A 16,864-nucleotide genomic window follows, 5' to 3' on the forward strand; every position below is an offset into this window, starting at 1 on the left:
CGTTCCATTCCCTCGTTTCTTGCAGGGAGAATATGTGAAGAAACCAGGAGTCTCGAATTCACCGAAGACCCGGGTGAAAGATGCTCGACTTCCTTATCGAGGTAATAAAAAAAATAAAATCCAGCGGTATCGAGGTCGATGCACGTTGATTATCAATTTCGTGCTCGATAACGACTTTCTGAAAATTCGGAGATACCAGGGTATCGTTGGGAATTTTTTCTTTCTTTCTTTTTTTTTTTTCGGGATACTTGAAGAGCACGATGTGACGGCGATGCATATTCCGCGGGGATTTTTATTTATCACCCCCTAGGAGTCGGGGAGTTAATAAAAACTCACTCGTCCTCTAATTTAGGAGGCGCTGTGGGCTAATTGCTCATTGAAATTGCTAATTCTACGGGATTCCGGCGTGGCCTGGTATCTGCGAGCAAGCAGAGGAACCCGAAGCCAAGGCATGCCAACCTGACGGAAACTCGCGTGGGACGGTTTCCGGATGAGAGACACCTCGTCTCGTTAATCGCGAGCGTGAAGAAACTGCAGCCGGTGATAAGGCGGTGGGTACACCGACCGGCCATTATCATTTCCAAGGCGTATTCCGATTTCCTCCCCGCTCGGCTCGCCGGCGATTAATCTTCCCGGCCGCGAGGACTTCTCATGTCGGATGCTCCGAAATGGAATACATAATGGAAGAAATAGCTGAATCCATTCTTAGAGATTCCCCGCAGCGGGCTCGGATGGATGGCTATCCCAACTCCGGGAACGACGTCGATATTCGGGAAGTAAGAAATGCATTTCTCTCCGAGGAGCCGGAGAAGCGACTCGGCAAGAACGTCCAGGTACGATGCAATAACGCCGAATGAGTCCCGGGGAAACACGCTCCCCTGGCCGCAACCTCGGTGGAAGCAGGTATTATCGATCAGTCTTGCTCGTTAACTGGCCAAGGGTTCTTTACTTTACGCAAATGTTTGACTTGCCGGGAATTTATTGATTCGTGTGGAATCGAGGCGTCCATAATGCCGCAGAAGTCGTCGTTACACGCGCTCTCACCGTTCCCGAAGACCTCGTTATCACCGCGAGGAGATCGATCTCGACGACTGACCGATTAGCCCGATCGACCGGGTGGTTCCCCGAAAATCCTGCGGGATTAATTTCGCTAATTACACAGAGATTCCCTATCTCCTTTCGCGACCTGTCAGGTAGACGTCCTTAAAGAGATCTTAAATCTCGGTAAAATTAAATCCATTTTTCGGAACCTTCAGACCGCTTATTAAAGCGTTGTCAGGCGACCCGAATAAGCCTCGTTATCCCGAGACACATATAAGTATCCCGCTGGGAAGCTTGATAACGCATGTATATTATTCGATAGCGATTTCGGGGACTATCGCGTCGATTGCGGAGGAATCTGATAAGTCCTGAATGAAACGATAAAGCGGTGCTAATTGTTTGCGTAACAAGCGGATCGCCACCTGATTCCCAGACGGAACAGGTGGTTTTTTCGTTCGTTCAATTATCCATGCTCGCCCCTTTTGTCGAAATTTCTGCATGAATTATCGATAGGAATGAATTCCCCGGAAAGTCGGTCGACTGTCGAGCCATCGATAAGATTTATCCGAGACTCCGCTCCTAACTCCCGGTAACTATCGTCACATGACATCTAAGAAAGTCGATCGATCGACCGGACTTCCAGCCGTGAATCGCATTCCGCGAACGGCCGAAATGCCTCGTATAATGGGAGGGGGGCCGATTATTACGAAGTTATATAATGAGCCAGGTAATTGTTTATTGGCCCGGGAAAAACTCGCGCGGCGTAACGAGGTTTCCGTCAATTACGCGCCAAGTTCTAACGAGGTTCCCGTCCGTCCGACAAGATGCACCGCGGCGAGGCTTTTCGATTTACCGGAAACCGCATTTTAGAGATCGAGGGAGGGTCGAGAGGTCGAACCGACCGGATCGAGGGGTATTTCTGACCGGAAAATTCGGGCTTATCGAGTGACGCGTCGAGGGAGGCTTTTCCGTCCCCTAATTCCGATAATTATTGCGTTCGCCAGCCGGGGGAAAACGGCGGAAACATTCGAGTCGAAGTGCAGTTTTTCCGGTCGTTTTCTGGCGCGAGTTCGCCCCTTCGGGCAACCAGTTGGCGAGATTATCGACTGGTTAACAGGCTTCGTGACGCGTTAACCCCGCGCGCCTCCACCTCGTGTTCTGCGTTAGGTTAATGGATGGTCCTAAAGGCGGTAGCGTGACGCGTTGACGCGGCATAGATTCCATTACTTTATTACCGCTTGGAGGGTGCATGGTATGGTCGGAAACTTTGTTTACGGGGTGCAGATCGGTCCTCTTTGTCGCGGCCGAGGCCGCCTTATCGTGCCTCTCCCTCGGCCCGATAGGAGCTTCTTCGACGGGGAGGCCGGATGAAACTCCATTGCCGAGGCAAATCCCATTGGAATTGGCTCGGTACATAGGGCGATCCTCCCGGTACTCCGCGGCGTGTCTAAAACTTTATTTTTAGATATGATCGATAACGGGGCTGTATATTTTACGAGGTTACTCGAGCAAGCGGTATGATTATCGATGCCTGGTTACACCGCGCGAGCTTATCGGCCTCCCGTGAAACGTTATAGCCCGAGCGTGAGGACCGCGCGTATTATTTTCCAGCTCTGCAATTTCAAAATCGCCCCTTAAGGTCTCCTTTAACTCCCCGGTGGAGTGGACGAAGTCGTTCCGAGTCAGACTTCGGCACGCCCCTGCTGGCGGGATGTATCATTTCGCCGATCTCGTTGGAACTTCATTTTCTTGTATCGAGGATTTTTATTCCTGGCCCTTCTTAGCCCGTCGGTCTGATTTATACGTGAGACCTCTAAACGAGACTCGGCTGTTCGGCACTTCGGCGGTTTAGGATAGTTTAACACGGGTTTAGCCGCGATGCCACGTAACCGAGTCAAGTTGGTTGTTAATGCTCGGCGGTTAAGTATGGGTCGTCACTCGGCAAACACAAATAGGAACAGCTGCGATGGAGTTGGGAGCACATTATATTCCGACAGTGGTACGACCTGGCCGATATAGAATTGTTGGGAGTTGTCTTCGCTAACGCAAATGCAATTCGGGGAGCGGTGGGACCGCCTATGGGGCCGTTCCGTGGTTTACACCGTGCTAAAAAATGATATTTATTGTCGGCGCGATCGATCGCGATAAAATGGCTCCGATGCATTTGAGCGATGGCATTACTCGAAATGCGATACGAGGCACTATGGGCCGATGCATTACCGCGTAATCCCGATTTTATTATAAGGCCGAAGAAATACCGCGTTGTTATTATTCCCGATATCGTCGATTAGAGGGGCAGAGTGCCCGCGCGGTCGAGTTTATTGCGCCAGCCTGGAAATTACACTGATAATAATTTCACCCACGGTACGGAAAGGATAATTCGAGGTGGAAGACGGGAAATATGTTGGCTTAATCGATATACCCGAAATTCCCGGTAAATAAGGGGTACTTGTCCGCGCCCTCGAGGGCCCCGGAGCTCCGGAGCATAATGCTCCCAAGGCTGCATTGAAGCTCCGAAATTCAATTCCCCCATTGCTTTACATGTCATGAAAGTTAAAACAAGTAAGCTTAATTCCATTCGATCGACGTCCCGGCCAGGATGACGCGGATGAAAATGTTCCGGGCAAATATTCCTGGAGGGAGTCCCGGGGGAACACCTTCTGGCCCCTTATTACCCCGAGTGATTCGGAGTTCTTAAGTGTCCTTTTCCCTTTTTACCCCCGACGTATTGAAAAATGCCCCCGTTTTATCGTCCCTTTCGACGTCCGGCTCGCTAGGGATCTGTCAAATGCTAAATTCGCTCGACACTTTTTCAACATCGGGCAAACTCCAGGGCGAAACTTTGCATCCCGTCAGGGACCCGATTTCCGAATTCATACGATCAACTTTCGCATGCGAATCTTCTCGTCCGCGAAAAAAAAAATCCATATGAACTTTCGCATGCGAATTTCACAGTTTCGTCCAAGACTTTAAAAATTGACCAAGAACGCGACTTTGCAACGATATTAATTTTTTCATGCGAATCTCTTCCTCCGCGAAAAAAAAATCCATATGAACATCCGCAAGCGAATTTAACAGTTTCGTCCAAGATTTTCAAAAATTGACCAACAACGCGACTTTGCAATAGTACGAAATTTTTTATGCGAATCTCTTCGTCCGGGAAAAAAAAATCCATATGAACTTTCGCATGCGAATTTGACAGTTTCGTCCAAGATTTTCAAAAATTGACCAAGAACGCGACTTTGCGACAATACCAAATTTTTCATGCGAATCCGATCCTACGCGAAAAAAAATCTTGCGAACTGGAGAAACGGTTCCCAGGTGATAAACCTGTGTCGATGATTAAACAAGCATTTTTTGTCTCCCGCGTTTGCGCCTCCACGGATGTCTCGCGGGGCTTTAAAATCGATCTTGCCGAACGACGTAGAAAATCTCGCAGCGAAAGCGTACGGAAGGGAAAACCCAGGAATCGCGATTATCCGGCGTTCTCGGGAATGTATCACCGAGAGTCTCGTTTGCGAAATTAAAAGCAAAACCGATAGTTTGCAAGACACTCGGTAGTTGAGTCGCCGGGGAAGTTAACCAATCGCGTAACGAGTTCGGGCTGCAAACACGGTTTTAACCTTTTACGTCCGAGTAATTTTGTCTTCGGTAATCCTTTATGTCCGAGGCCATTACTTTGCAGCTTTTACCCGTTGTTTTCTACTTTTTAGGGTCTACGCTCGATTTTTCTTCGAGCTTCGCCCAATCGATCGGCGGACCCATTACGCGATTGGTCAACTTTAGCGCTGAATACTTGGGACATTACAAGGCCATCGGAATGCTCAATGCCCGATTTAAAGTAAACGTCCCGAGCCGAAGCAAATCGGCCAGGGTGATATTATTCGAGGGATCATAAAGATCCGCGCACTCCTAAAAAGTAGATAACCGCTTTAAAAAGAGATTCTCGGGGGCGTAAAGTTTGCTTCTTAAAATTTGATCGCGCCATATGTCACGGACATATCGACAGTTACGCTATTACCGAGGGACGTACGGAAAGAGTCCTATCTGATTTATACACCTACGTACGTATCTACATAACGGATTGCTCTATCGTACATGACGAGCTTGTCGACTCACCCTGGAGTAACGAGGAGAAAAAGTACACCGATGGTGCAGCGCCATCTGTGTAAGTAAGCGTGAATCGTGCCCTCGATAAATCAGCTTTACCAGATAGCGTTATAACGCGAGTTGATTTTACCGACCGCAGTTGCTAAGAGTTTCCGGAAGATTTTCGCAGATGGCACTGCACGATTGTTCCCGTCTCGGGCGGAACAGGAGGCGGAACTTCTTTGCAGGTTTTCTCTGACTAGAGTCCTCGTGACCGTTCTATTGATTGTTATTTGCTCTAGCGAGCGTAGTCTCGTGCCTTGCCGTTCTTTTGAAGTCGTCCAGGGTGCGGACTGCGATCGATCGGCTTTCACTTCCCGCCCCCATCAGCCAGTGCTCGTTCGGGTTTTCATTCGGGTGTGACGTGAAATGAGAATCCGAGGACCGCAGTAATTCCGTGATTGTTTCCTCCTTGGCATTCTCGACTCGGCCGCCAAGATGGGCTCGCTGTTTCGGAGCGAGGAGATGACCTTGTGTCAGTTGTTCCTGCAGAGCGAGGCCGCGTACGCTTGCGTCTCCGAACTTGGAGAACTCGGACTAGTCCAATTTCGAGATGTAAGTTTTATTTTATTACTCCTTTTAACGGTAGTTATCCTTTTTATACTCTCCATTTTTAGCATACCGAAGGGAGCTGGATTAATAAATAGATTGCACCCCGTATAGCATTTTTTGGGGAAACGAGTAGTAGGAGGAATACTTTCGAGCTTTCAAGCTTTAACGTAACGTTCCTTTTCTTAACAGCTGAATCCTGACGTCAATGCGTTCCAAAGGAAATTTGTCAATGAAGTACGTCGCTGCGACGAGATGGAGCGCAAGCTCCGATACCTGGAGAAGGAGATCAAGAAAGACGGCATCCCCATGCTGGATACGGGAGATAATCCCGAGGCTCCTCAGCCTCGTGAAATGATCGACTTGGAGGCAACGTTCGAGAAACTGGAGAACGAGTTACGCGAAGTCAATCAAAACGCCGAAACCCTGAAGCGTAACTTCCTGGAGCTCACAGAGCTCAAGCACATTCTTAAAAAGACCCAAGTTTTCTTCGACGAGGTAAGAAGTTTTATACCGAGCCAAAAGTTGTCGTGTGAAGACCGTCTTTACCGTGTGACGTTGAATTTTACCATTAATTCATTAATTCCACATGATCCACATGAGATAGATGGGTTTTGAATTCTGTCGATTTTGGAAATTGGTAGTTACAAAGGTATTACGCGGTAACAGCTTGTAAACGTGCAATTGTCTACTACAGAGAATGCATAAGGTATAACATTAATGTCTAGAACGAGTTGAAACAATTTATGGGACCTTACTAATGCAACGTTCTACATACATACATGGATGGGTAATGGGATCTCATTGGAACGTTCAGTGAAACAATTGACAATTACAAGAATTCCAAACATTATTACATCGTCTACCAAAAAATTATATCGCTCTCTAAATTTTCAATATTATTGCATAAAATCATACAAAGTCACAGGCGCAAATTATAGTGATTAATGATGACTCCGATCTTGATGATTTTTATATTTACTAGCCTATCAGCGGGAAATAGCAAATCTTTAAACGCTCCAATATAAAAATGATACCATAAGAAAATAAGTCACTCGAGTACGAGAAGTGCATGATTTACTCACTGTGGCTTTAGAAAGCAAACGAACTTGAGCTATGAAAGTAACCAAATGCATGATTAAAAAAATGATAATCTGCGCTAGGACAGTGCCCGAAGAGAACTCCTTACATTTGCTTTGGAATGAAATCTTGAGTGAATGGAGCAGCGCTCGCAGCATACATTGGAGCATCGTTCCATTAAAAAGGAATATAAATTAATACAATGTTGGTCATAGCTGATTATGAATAAGGGGCTGTTGACATCGGTGTGCCTGCGTTACGTGTTACTAATGATATTGTTGAGTGATTTTAGGGATATTTAATGTGTTAGTGTTGCCAACTAACAAAGTTGCAGATTCGCAATGGACACAAGTCACTCGTTATGCTCTACCTCCCCGTACGTCAAGCAGTAATCCTTAACGGAGATTCCTTCTTGATTCGTTGTCTTCCGAAACCTAAATCGAGCCACTCGTCGAACGCGTATTTTGCTTCCTCCACCCCGAAATGTTCAAAATTTCTTCTATCGAAATCAAATTTCTATAATTATTTCTCTTTGAGGGAGGAAACTGGACCACGCAACAAGACGGTAATAGATGTAAACTTGTGTCACTTATATCTAGTTCAACACTTTAATTAACCGGCATGTCTTATAAACTATTATGGATTTAATTTATCTAACTCTAGAGTAGACTTATGGGTTACAATGTATTTTGTACCGTACATGATTGGTTTATATTTCTTACAGGCATGGTTACTTAAACATTCATATCCCTCCTGCACTTACCCGAAAGACCTGCTCGATAAAGGCATTAAGTTCCAGCCGATGCGGTGGCATTACATAAATTACCACTTAACATTACCAGCCTTGCATGCATTTAAGTGACATTGCACCTTGCACGATTGTTTATTCGAACACCCAACAGGTATCAAACTAGCACTGGCACAACGTGGAACTATCAATACATTGTATTTCGCTTCTTTTATTTCCCTTCGCAAAGTCTAAGTCGAACTAGAAGTAGAAGGATATATCCCATATCTTACACCTAGTACCATAGAATTTCATATTATTTTCTTTTTACGGAACGCAATTAAATTACACGTGTCCTTGTTTATCGATGTCACCATAACTCGGCACGCAAAAACCGTATCCGTGCCTGCCAGCTACAGTAGTCTAGTTCTTGATGCGTGCGATACAGTCCTTCAGACAAGTCCAGTTTCAGAGAGTCCCGGGCGAGAGGAACCCGACCTCCGAGGACTCGACTGATTGAGAAAAAGAAAAGAAAAGAAAACTATAAAAGTATCCGTAACTCGACATTCGAGAGAATCGCCGGAAGCGTCGAGGTGTGCCCCTCGACCCTGAAGATTCCAGCTCGAGGGCAGCTCCTCGATCGTCGGCGGTGAGTCCTTCCCTCGGCCCGTTTTCCTCCCTAAAGATCGGGAAAATGAAGGAAGGACGCTATTTGGGGAGGTAGGGCATAAGGAGAGGGGTGACGTGTGACTGTTGCCAGGCTGAGTACGGAGGTGTCGTGTCGCAGATGGCAGACCCCAGCCGCGAGGAAGAACAAGTCACTCTCTTGGGTGAGGAGGGCCTCCGCGCTGGCGGCCAGGCTCTCAAGCTCGGGTAATTAATTGTGGCGTATCTCTGCTCGTGCAGAGCGCAGAGATTCACTGAGCATATCCCAGCGGGTGCCCCTAGAGGCGGCGGGGAAAATTCCTGGACCGTCAGCCGTTAAATTCCCGGCCGCTAAATTTCTGGCCACGGTGAGGCGCGAGATTCGCGGGACTTACTAAATTCGGTCTCGACTACAGGACTGCGTTATGGTGTCCGTACCACTAATCCTCGCTTCGACGAGTCTTCGTCCTTCTCTTTCGATGGGCCGAGGAAGGTCGACCCGTTGCCACTGCGGTTTGCCAAAGAGAAATCGACGCGGCCAAGGGGCAACGGGGGAACCTCCCTCGGCGCGTGCATGAGCCCATCGGTGAACATCGAATTGGTACTTTCCATTCCCCGGCGTGGTTCTCTCCGGGAAGGAACGAAGTCGCGAAGCATGTGCTGGGTGTGATCCCTACGCTCTGTACTTTAACGATAAGTGACCGAGCACCATCCCTCGCGGTACTTCCACGCCGCTCGCCGTCCACCCTCTGGACAATCTCTGCACCCCGTACTCTGCGCACCGTACCATGGGGTGGCGCTCGGCCACCGAATCTCCGACCTGGAGCAGTTAAATCCTAGGCGCCCCTAGAACGCGGAATGCATCGCTCCTGGTCTCTCGGTATGCACCGCTCGGCTCTCTCGACGCAGGTCCTTTTCCTCGACGCCGTCCACCCTCGTAGACGGTCGATGAGAAAAACTCGAGGAGGAGGATCTCGATGTGCGCTTTAGACCGACCCTAGGAGGTGCACCCGAAGTCTAGCGTTTAAGTAGAGAGGGCACTGTCGGCCAATATGTTCTGTCGTTACAGCACCTGTATACTGCGGCAGACACCATAGGAGCGCACTATAGGAATCCCCTCAGGCAAGCCGTTATCAACCGTTATTTGCGTTTGCGCAATTATGTTTTGCAAAGTGTCCGCCTATGTAGCTGCCCGAAAGCTCCCGTTGCTACGTAAAGAACGTCGCTGGTTAAAAGGAACGTGGCACCTCGTCGATGCATTGGGTTTCGTTTTTCTTTTTATCTCCACTTATTACCAAATAAATCTTCAGGACGATTCTTCATCAAGGAACCCAGTCTGGTCTAAGTTTGACGTCTCATTGACGGAGGTAAAATTCACTTCTCTTGTATTTTTATTTTTTTTTTATTTTCTTTTTTAGACGGTTCTTCATCGCGATGGGCCAATGCTTCGACTATGGGTGCCACTCTCGAAAAGACAAACGCGACTGTTTGCTTGACGTAATAACAATTACTACACGTTCACGTAGTTCTTTTCGCCGGACACCCAAGATTCGTCGACGTTTACTCTGGAAACGGAATCGAGGATTCCCGTCCGCTCGCCATTACGTATAACAGTTGATACAGTTTGACGTGGACTTGTGCGGACGTCCTAATGAGCAATTTCAAACTGTATCGAGTAATCCTTCCATCGGTCGGGCAGTCGTAATCGGCTAAACGCCGAGACTCGCTGGCTTCTGGGTGCATTTTTTATTCTTTTCGTTCCTTTTCAAATCGAGGGGGAAAAAAAACAAATAATGATTTTTTTCTTATCATTCACCCTATCGCGTCGGTCGTCGACTAGTAAAGACGTTCCTCGTCCGCGAGGACGTCCTTCCGTAACACATTTAGAAACGTGTCATGTGAATAACACAAATGATGATGGTGTGGCCATGGGTATGTATATCGACGTCTCTCTCTCCTTTTATTAACCCTGGGCTCTATGTGCCTCGAAGCATCCTTGGTTTTTATTTTTTTTTTTTTTTCTTCTTCTTCACCGAGCATTGATCTTCTTACTTGGAGGCAAAGGTTGCATTTAATCGCCACGTGCGAGCGATCTATTGTCATTCCTGGGAAGAATATCAATGTTGCATCGCTGGCTCGCTAACATCGCATGCCGCTTACCTTCTGATACCTGCCTGATTAGCTACTTTTACTTCCTGGCATTATTTAGTCTCGCACTCTTTACTGTCGTTCGTACGTGTGCCTATGATAAAGTCCTGTTTAAGACCGTGTACAATATCTCGTGTCGTAAGCAGAGGAGCATCTCGGAACGGAGTCGAGCGCGTTCTAGTGGCAGTCAAAATTATGGAGGAATTAATTAGCCTAACGATAAGCGCCAGCTCGGGACCGACGATAGATCAGCAGGTGGGATCTAAGTGACTTATTAACACGACCTGACGTAATGATGCCTTGTGAATTTTTTCAGATTGTCGTACCGATTAAGCGAGCATTACCAGGACTTGCCAATCTAATCAATGATTCATGCATTTGTTTACACCAATTAGAATTCAAACCCGCCACGAAATCTCAGTGGACTGAGAATCATGTGGCGTTAACCGTTTAGAGAGATTCGTTATTAGAGAACAAACCGTGGTGGATTCGAAGAGGCACCCTCGCACGTTCAAAGCCTATGCTCTCGAAGGACTGAGGAGAAAATAATGAAAAAAAAAAAAGAAAAAACAATAGACAAAAAAAGAACAAGAGAAAATGGGAAACGTAGACTCGCTCCGGGGAAAAGGGACGAAAGTTCACCCGGGGGGAGGGCCGTTTTAATTCGAGGGTCTCCTTTTTATTAATTAGCTTTATGTCCCCTCGTCTACTGCTTTCCATGAGAATGAACTACTCGCCTTCCTGGGAATAACTTCCTCCACCGTGTACGCCCATCTCGTTTATTGCAGAAAGTAATAAACAGGACCACCCCCGCCTTTCTCTCGGCTCATTTCCAAGTCGTTTACTGTATGCTATTTTGTACTATCGTAGACTCGTTGGTAAATACCTTTCCCCTGCATACCTGAATGCACAAAATCGATCCGGGGGGGGGCGATCGATCGCGTTCGCGGATCATCTTGGAAATGTTATGTCGATCCGGTCGTTGAAGGATGAGTACTCGGTGGGACGTCTCGAGGGACGACAGGCTCTCGAAATCGGCTTTGAATCCATCAAGGTACCTTTTAAACAATGAAACCCGCACGCACACTGAAGGCCAAGCACCCAAGCAACGGCAGAGTGGCGTTTTGAGCATCGTGGTCGTGTTTACGGTGTGCTAATGTGGTTGTGTCTTGTCTGTTGTGTCGTCAGCAAGAGCACGCAGGCTTGAACTCCACCGAGTCCATGACACGCGCATTGATTAGTGACGATAATATCGCCCGCCAGTCTGCCCTTGGTCCTGTCCAGTTGGGGTACGTACCTAGAACAAAACTTCCTTCTGTAGCTACTCCCGATCCGCGATACGTCGACATGCATTCGGACCTTGCACATCCTCTCGGGACTCTGGGAGATTCCCTCAATGGACGCTAATTTCCATGGATGCTGCAATCGGACGATAAAGGGACGACAGGTGCACCCAATGCACCGGGGTGCAATTGCATTTTTATTTAAAGCGACTATCGCCCGAATTGAATTTCTACATTTGGAGAGGATGGATCTTAAGTGTCGCTTTAATCTTAATTGGTCATTGATTGCAATTAATCCAAGGATGTCCAAGGTCCGATGAGTGGATGCGTACTGTGCGTGGGTCCTTTCCCTCTAATAGCTGCTTCGACGTCTCTATCGGCGGTACTAATTAATATCGGAGAAAGCACCGTATTAACAGATCCCGCGACTTAAGTTAATCAGGAGTATTAATGCCTGCTTGTTTTGGAACGTTTCCCACGTAGGTACGTCAGACGTCTGCTGGAATTGTCGACAGATCCACCGATGTTCTATACCTGTCTCTACTGTTCACTGCGAACAGGCATCGATGTCTCTTTTGTCAAGCAGCACGCGTCGAGGGTGTTCAGAGTATTTTAATAATCGCCCTAATCTAGCATTTTGACCACCCACTTTGGGAGGGAAACGAGAGTCCGTTGCATCTCAAAAGGATCAATTTTTTTCGAGCTCGGTTCAACGATTCTCTCTCTTAGATGTCGACGTTGAATGTCCGATATCGTTGGTTTACGAATTTAATTAGGATCTCGCGCGTGATAAGCTTTAATAAGTGGATTTTTTGGCCTGCACGACTCGCGATTACCTCTCGCTCAATAATACACCGAAGACTACTGATCTTTAACCAATTTAGAGCTCCCTGAAATGCAACGTTGAGAGCTGAGCACGTTTGTGCCTCGCCGTAGAATTGTTTAATATTGTGCTTCTGTCCCCTGCCCTATCTCTAACCGTAAAATATGCTGTTTTTAGATAAATTTCATGATACGACCGTATCCATTCTTCTTCTTTTTTTTTTTGTCGAGTCTCTTCCGGTCGTTACATCGTTCGTCCTTTTAGACTCATTACAAGATCTCAGGGCTAAGAATTAATTGTAACTCGGAGGAAGGTTTATTTTATTTCTTTTGATTTCTTCTAATTCGCTGGTACAGACTTAGTCAGTACACGAGGCAATCGAGTGCATAGGTGCGGTACTTTAGGACAATTAACAAGTTTTTCATGAATTGTTGCATCCGTTGCCCCCCGTAGTCTTCGTATATACGTATGCAACCACGTCGAGGATCTTTTGTAAGTGTTTGTTTGTTGTTGTTTGTCGGAACTTCTTGCTGTCTCTTAAGAATGCTCCACAGGAAACGTACAAGTTTACATATCGGGTAGCCCGACGATGCCCACGATATGTAAATGGCCATGGCTACAGGAATCATCATTCGCGCGACACCTTGGACGTGGTCCCACGTGATTTTTCCTCTATTTCGTCGAAAGAAAGTCACCTAACACGATCTAACGTACTCGAGATATCACTGCAAATGCGAATCCAGCCACGTTGGGGGGGAAAAGTTGTTCCGCTCGAGTTTTATAATTTTCTGGCCGGATTTAACGCGAGTTAAGAGGAAAAATTAGGGGCGGAAGGAATGATCCGTTTTGTCGGGACAACTTTTTAACTCAACCTGGTGTGAAGCCCAGTACGAGGAAAAATTCGCATTGCAAAACACGAAAGCCCCTCGCCATTGTCTACTCCCTACTCAAAGTACTAATCGATACAGATTGAAAGTACACAGTGTCAGGTGTCTACATAACTCACCGAGTAAAAGGCTTACCGAATAATTGGTACGAGACTTCGGCGTCTTTTTAGCGAGAGTTGCTTTTCCTCGTCGATCGGAATTACGGAGATCGCGAAGTTCTCGTCGTGGCAAACTCTAGTTACCTACCCACGTAATACGGAGCAAGCGAATAACCGCCATACGTAACCCCCTCGCTCTCGGTTAGATAATGCGACACGCGTTGCTGGTAATCAAATCCCATTTTAATCGATTTTCTTTAACCAGTTTCGTCGCTGGAGTCATCCTCAGGGAACGCATTCCCGCTTTCGAGCGGATGCTGTGGAGAGCATGTCGAGGAAACGTGTTTCTACGCCAGGCGGAAATCGAAACTCCGTTGGAGGATCCATCAACGGTTTGTCCAAGCATAAGTCATTGTGATAAGCGGAAATGAGACGTTCCACCTAAAGGAAATAAATAAATCAAGATTTTGGGCGGAACTGTAATTATTACTGGACTATTCACGTTACTTCGGATTAACTAGACTCTTTTTTTCCTTCAGGGAGACCAAGTGTTCAAGTCCGTCTTCATTATTTTCTTCCAAGGAGACCAGCTGAAGACACGTGTGAAGAAAATCTGCGAAGGATTTCGGGCAACTCTTTATCCATGTCCCGAAGCACCAGCAGATCGACGGGAAATGGCCATGGGAGTTATGACACGTATTGAGGATTTAAACACTGTATGTTTAATTTCTTCTTTTTTTCTTTTTTCGTGCACTGCGATCTTACCTGAGCCTTTGGTTATGGCATACAATTTATGCATTAATAACTGCTATGAATTTGTAGGTACTCGGTCAAACGCAAGATCATCGCCATCGCGTGCTGGTTGCCGCTGCAAAGAACATTAAGAGTTGGTTCGTTAAAGTTCGCAAGATCAAGGCTATCTATCATACCTTGAATCTGTTTAATTTGGACGTTACCCAGAAATGTTTGATCGCCGAATGCTGGGTACCGGTCCTGGATATCGAGACGATTCAATTGGCTCTGCGCCGTGGAACGGTAAGTGAAAATAGATGCACTGAGATTCTGCAGGGAATTTTGTATAAAATTGATCTATAAAAAGCCTCGTGGTTTTAGGAACGTAGCGGTAGCTCCGTGCCGCCGATTTTAAATCGTATGGAGACCTTCGAAGATCCGCCGACCTACAATCGGACCAACAAATTTACGAAAGGGTTTCAGGCCTTGATCGATGCTTACGGAGTCGCATCCTACAGGGAGATGAATCCGGCTCCTTACACCATAATAACGTTTCCATTTTTATTCGCGGTCATGTTCGGTGATAGCGGCCACGGCCTTATCATGTTTTTATTCGGAGGTTGGATGGTGCTGAAAGAGAAGCCTCTCGCTGCTAAAAGATCTGACAATGAAATCTGGAACATTTTCTTTGGTGGCCGATATATCGTGTTCCTTATGGGCCTGTTCTCTATGTACACAGGACTCATTTACAATGATATTTTCTCAAAGTCATTGGACATATTCGGGTCTAATTGGAGAATAAATTACAACATTAGTACGGTCCAGACGAACAAAGCTCTGCAATTAAATCCCAAGGAGGACGACTACTGGCAGTATCCGTATCCATTCGGCATGGACCCTGTCTGGCAATTGGCTGAGAACAAGATTATATTTTTAAACTCCTACAAGATGAAAATATCAATCATCTTTGGGGTAATTCACATGTTATTCGGCGTGATTGTCGGACTCTGGAATCATATGTACTTCAAGAGGAAGCTCAGCATCATCTGCGAGTTTATACCGCAAATAGTCTTCCTGGTTTTCCTGTTCTTGTACATGGCCCTGCTTATCTTCATCAAATGGATCAAATACGGCCCGACAAATCGTAAGAATTTACTATATCCAAACTGTTTCTGGTATTAGAAGTGTCGATTGGTCCTCTAAACGGTCGTTACAACTTTCAGCTATTTCCGAGGGACCTGCTTGCGCACCGTCGGTATTAATTACCTTCATCAACATGGTTCTGTTCAATAATCCTGAGAAGAAGGAGAATCCAAATAATAATCCCGATGACGAGAACCCTTGTACACCGTGGATGTATGGTGGTCAGTTTGGTTTCCAAAGGCTTCTGGTTGTTTTGGCTGTTCTTTGCATCCCGTGGATGTTATTGGCTAAACCGGTGATGATGATGCGTAACAGGAAGAAGCAACATTACCAGGTTCGTTGCTACAACCCGTTATCGATCTTCCACGTTAGAAAACAAACAAAATTTAATCCCTCTGTCTATTCTATATCGTTAATTTTTTATCCACGCAGTTGAACAGCCATGGCACTGAAAATGGAGACGTTGAGGGAGCAATAGGTGTTACTCAACCAACTGGCGGTGTTGCCCAGGGTGGTCATAAAGATGATGGAGAAGAAGATATGGGTGAAGTGTTCATCCATCAGGGTATTCACACTATCGAGTATGTTTTAGGCAGTGTCTCTCACACGGCCTCCTACCTTCGATTGTGGGCATTGTCTCTTGCTCATGCTCGTAAGTTAGCAGAATCTAGTGGAAATAGAAACACCGATGACTGACAATTTATAAACTCGTATTTTTCATTGCAAATTCCAGAACTGTCCGAAGTACTGTGGAACATGGTCATGAGAAATGGTCTAGCGCGCGAAGGCTGGGCTGGCGGTATCGTCCTTTGGGCTATTTTCGCATTCTGGGCAGTCTTGACTGTCGGCATCCTTGTCCTTATGGAAGGGTTGTCTGCTTTCTTGCATACCCTTCGACTTCACTGGTATAAAAAAATTTAATCAATATATATGTATAAATTAATAACACGTTATGTCGGAATTGACATAATTGCTCATCGCGTTCATTTATTTTTGCTCGCAGGGTGGAGTTTCAGAGCAAGTTCTATGCCGGCCTCGGATATAGCTTCCAACCATTCTCATTTGAAATTATTTTAGAAGCTGCTCAGTCAACCACTGAGGATTAAATCGGAATGATTGCGCAAACTGTCTCTACAATTATATCCACCATTACATGTATTTGTCGGGGTGTAGATTCGAATTAGATTGTAATTACCCAGAATTGTACTTATTGTCTTTGAAACCAGTCATGAAAGAAAGTATTAGTCACATAAATGCTGTTATTCCCAAGAACTCTCTATTAAATCTGTAGGACTCAACGTCAAAATATAAACGATTGATTCAACGCAATTTCGTAATTCTTTACTTTTACGGAAAATCCGTATTTTTAAAAATTAAATTAATATCAGAGATCACTCTGTTAATATTGAGTTATCACCGCCGTGGGGGCAAGTCCGTCAGCCGCCTACATTCTCCACCGAGGGCAGCACAGATTGCTCACGGGCAGGTCGTGCGATCTGGGGGCAAAAAACGGTGAAAGCTAACGTACGAAACCAGAGGGCAGCACAGCATGCGATCGC

At 46.2% G+C, this 16,864-nt stretch overlaps 1 protein-coding gene across 5 annotated transcripts; it reads left to right on the top strand.

The window, feature by feature from the left end:
- Positions 1-5,381: 5,381 nt before the first annotated feature.
- LOC105701283 (V-type proton ATPase 116 kDa subunit a) lies at positions 5,382-16,634 on the top strand. Of its 5 annotated transcripts, none has more exons than XM_023433473.1 (11): positions 5,382-5,745; positions 5,932-6,289; positions 8,320-8,419; positions 13,696-13,822; positions 13,970-14,146; positions 14,253-14,465; positions 14,544-15,306; positions 15,386-15,639; positions 15,738-15,957; positions 16,039-16,210; positions 16,309-16,634. In XM_023433473.1, the coding sequence occupies exons 1-11, from the start codon at positions 5,629-5,631 to the stop codon at positions 16,409-16,411; spliced, it is 2,604 nt and encodes an 867-aa protein (XP_023289241.1). In that variant the 5' UTR covers positions 5,382-5,628; the 3' UTR covers positions 16,412-16,634. The 5 variants fall into 5 exon arrangements, with proteins under 5 accessions (XP_023289241.1, XP_012283329.1, XP_012283332.1 ...); XM_012427906.2 differs by having other exon boundaries at positions 5,932-6,237; positions 8,307-8,419; XM_012427909.2 differs by having other exon boundaries at positions 5,383-5,745; positions 5,932-6,237; positions 8,334-8,419.
- The last annotated feature ends 230 nt before the right edge of the window (positions 16,635-16,864 follow it).

Source organism: Orussus abietinus, unplaced genomic scaffold, assembly GCF_000612105.2.
Source record: "Orussus abietinus isolate OABI.00-Male unplaced genomic scaffold, Oabi_2.0 scaffold5, whole genome shotgun sequence".
Taxonomy (NCBI): domain Eukaryota; kingdom Metazoa; phylum Arthropoda; class Insecta; order Hymenoptera; family Orussidae; genus Orussus; species Orussus abietinus.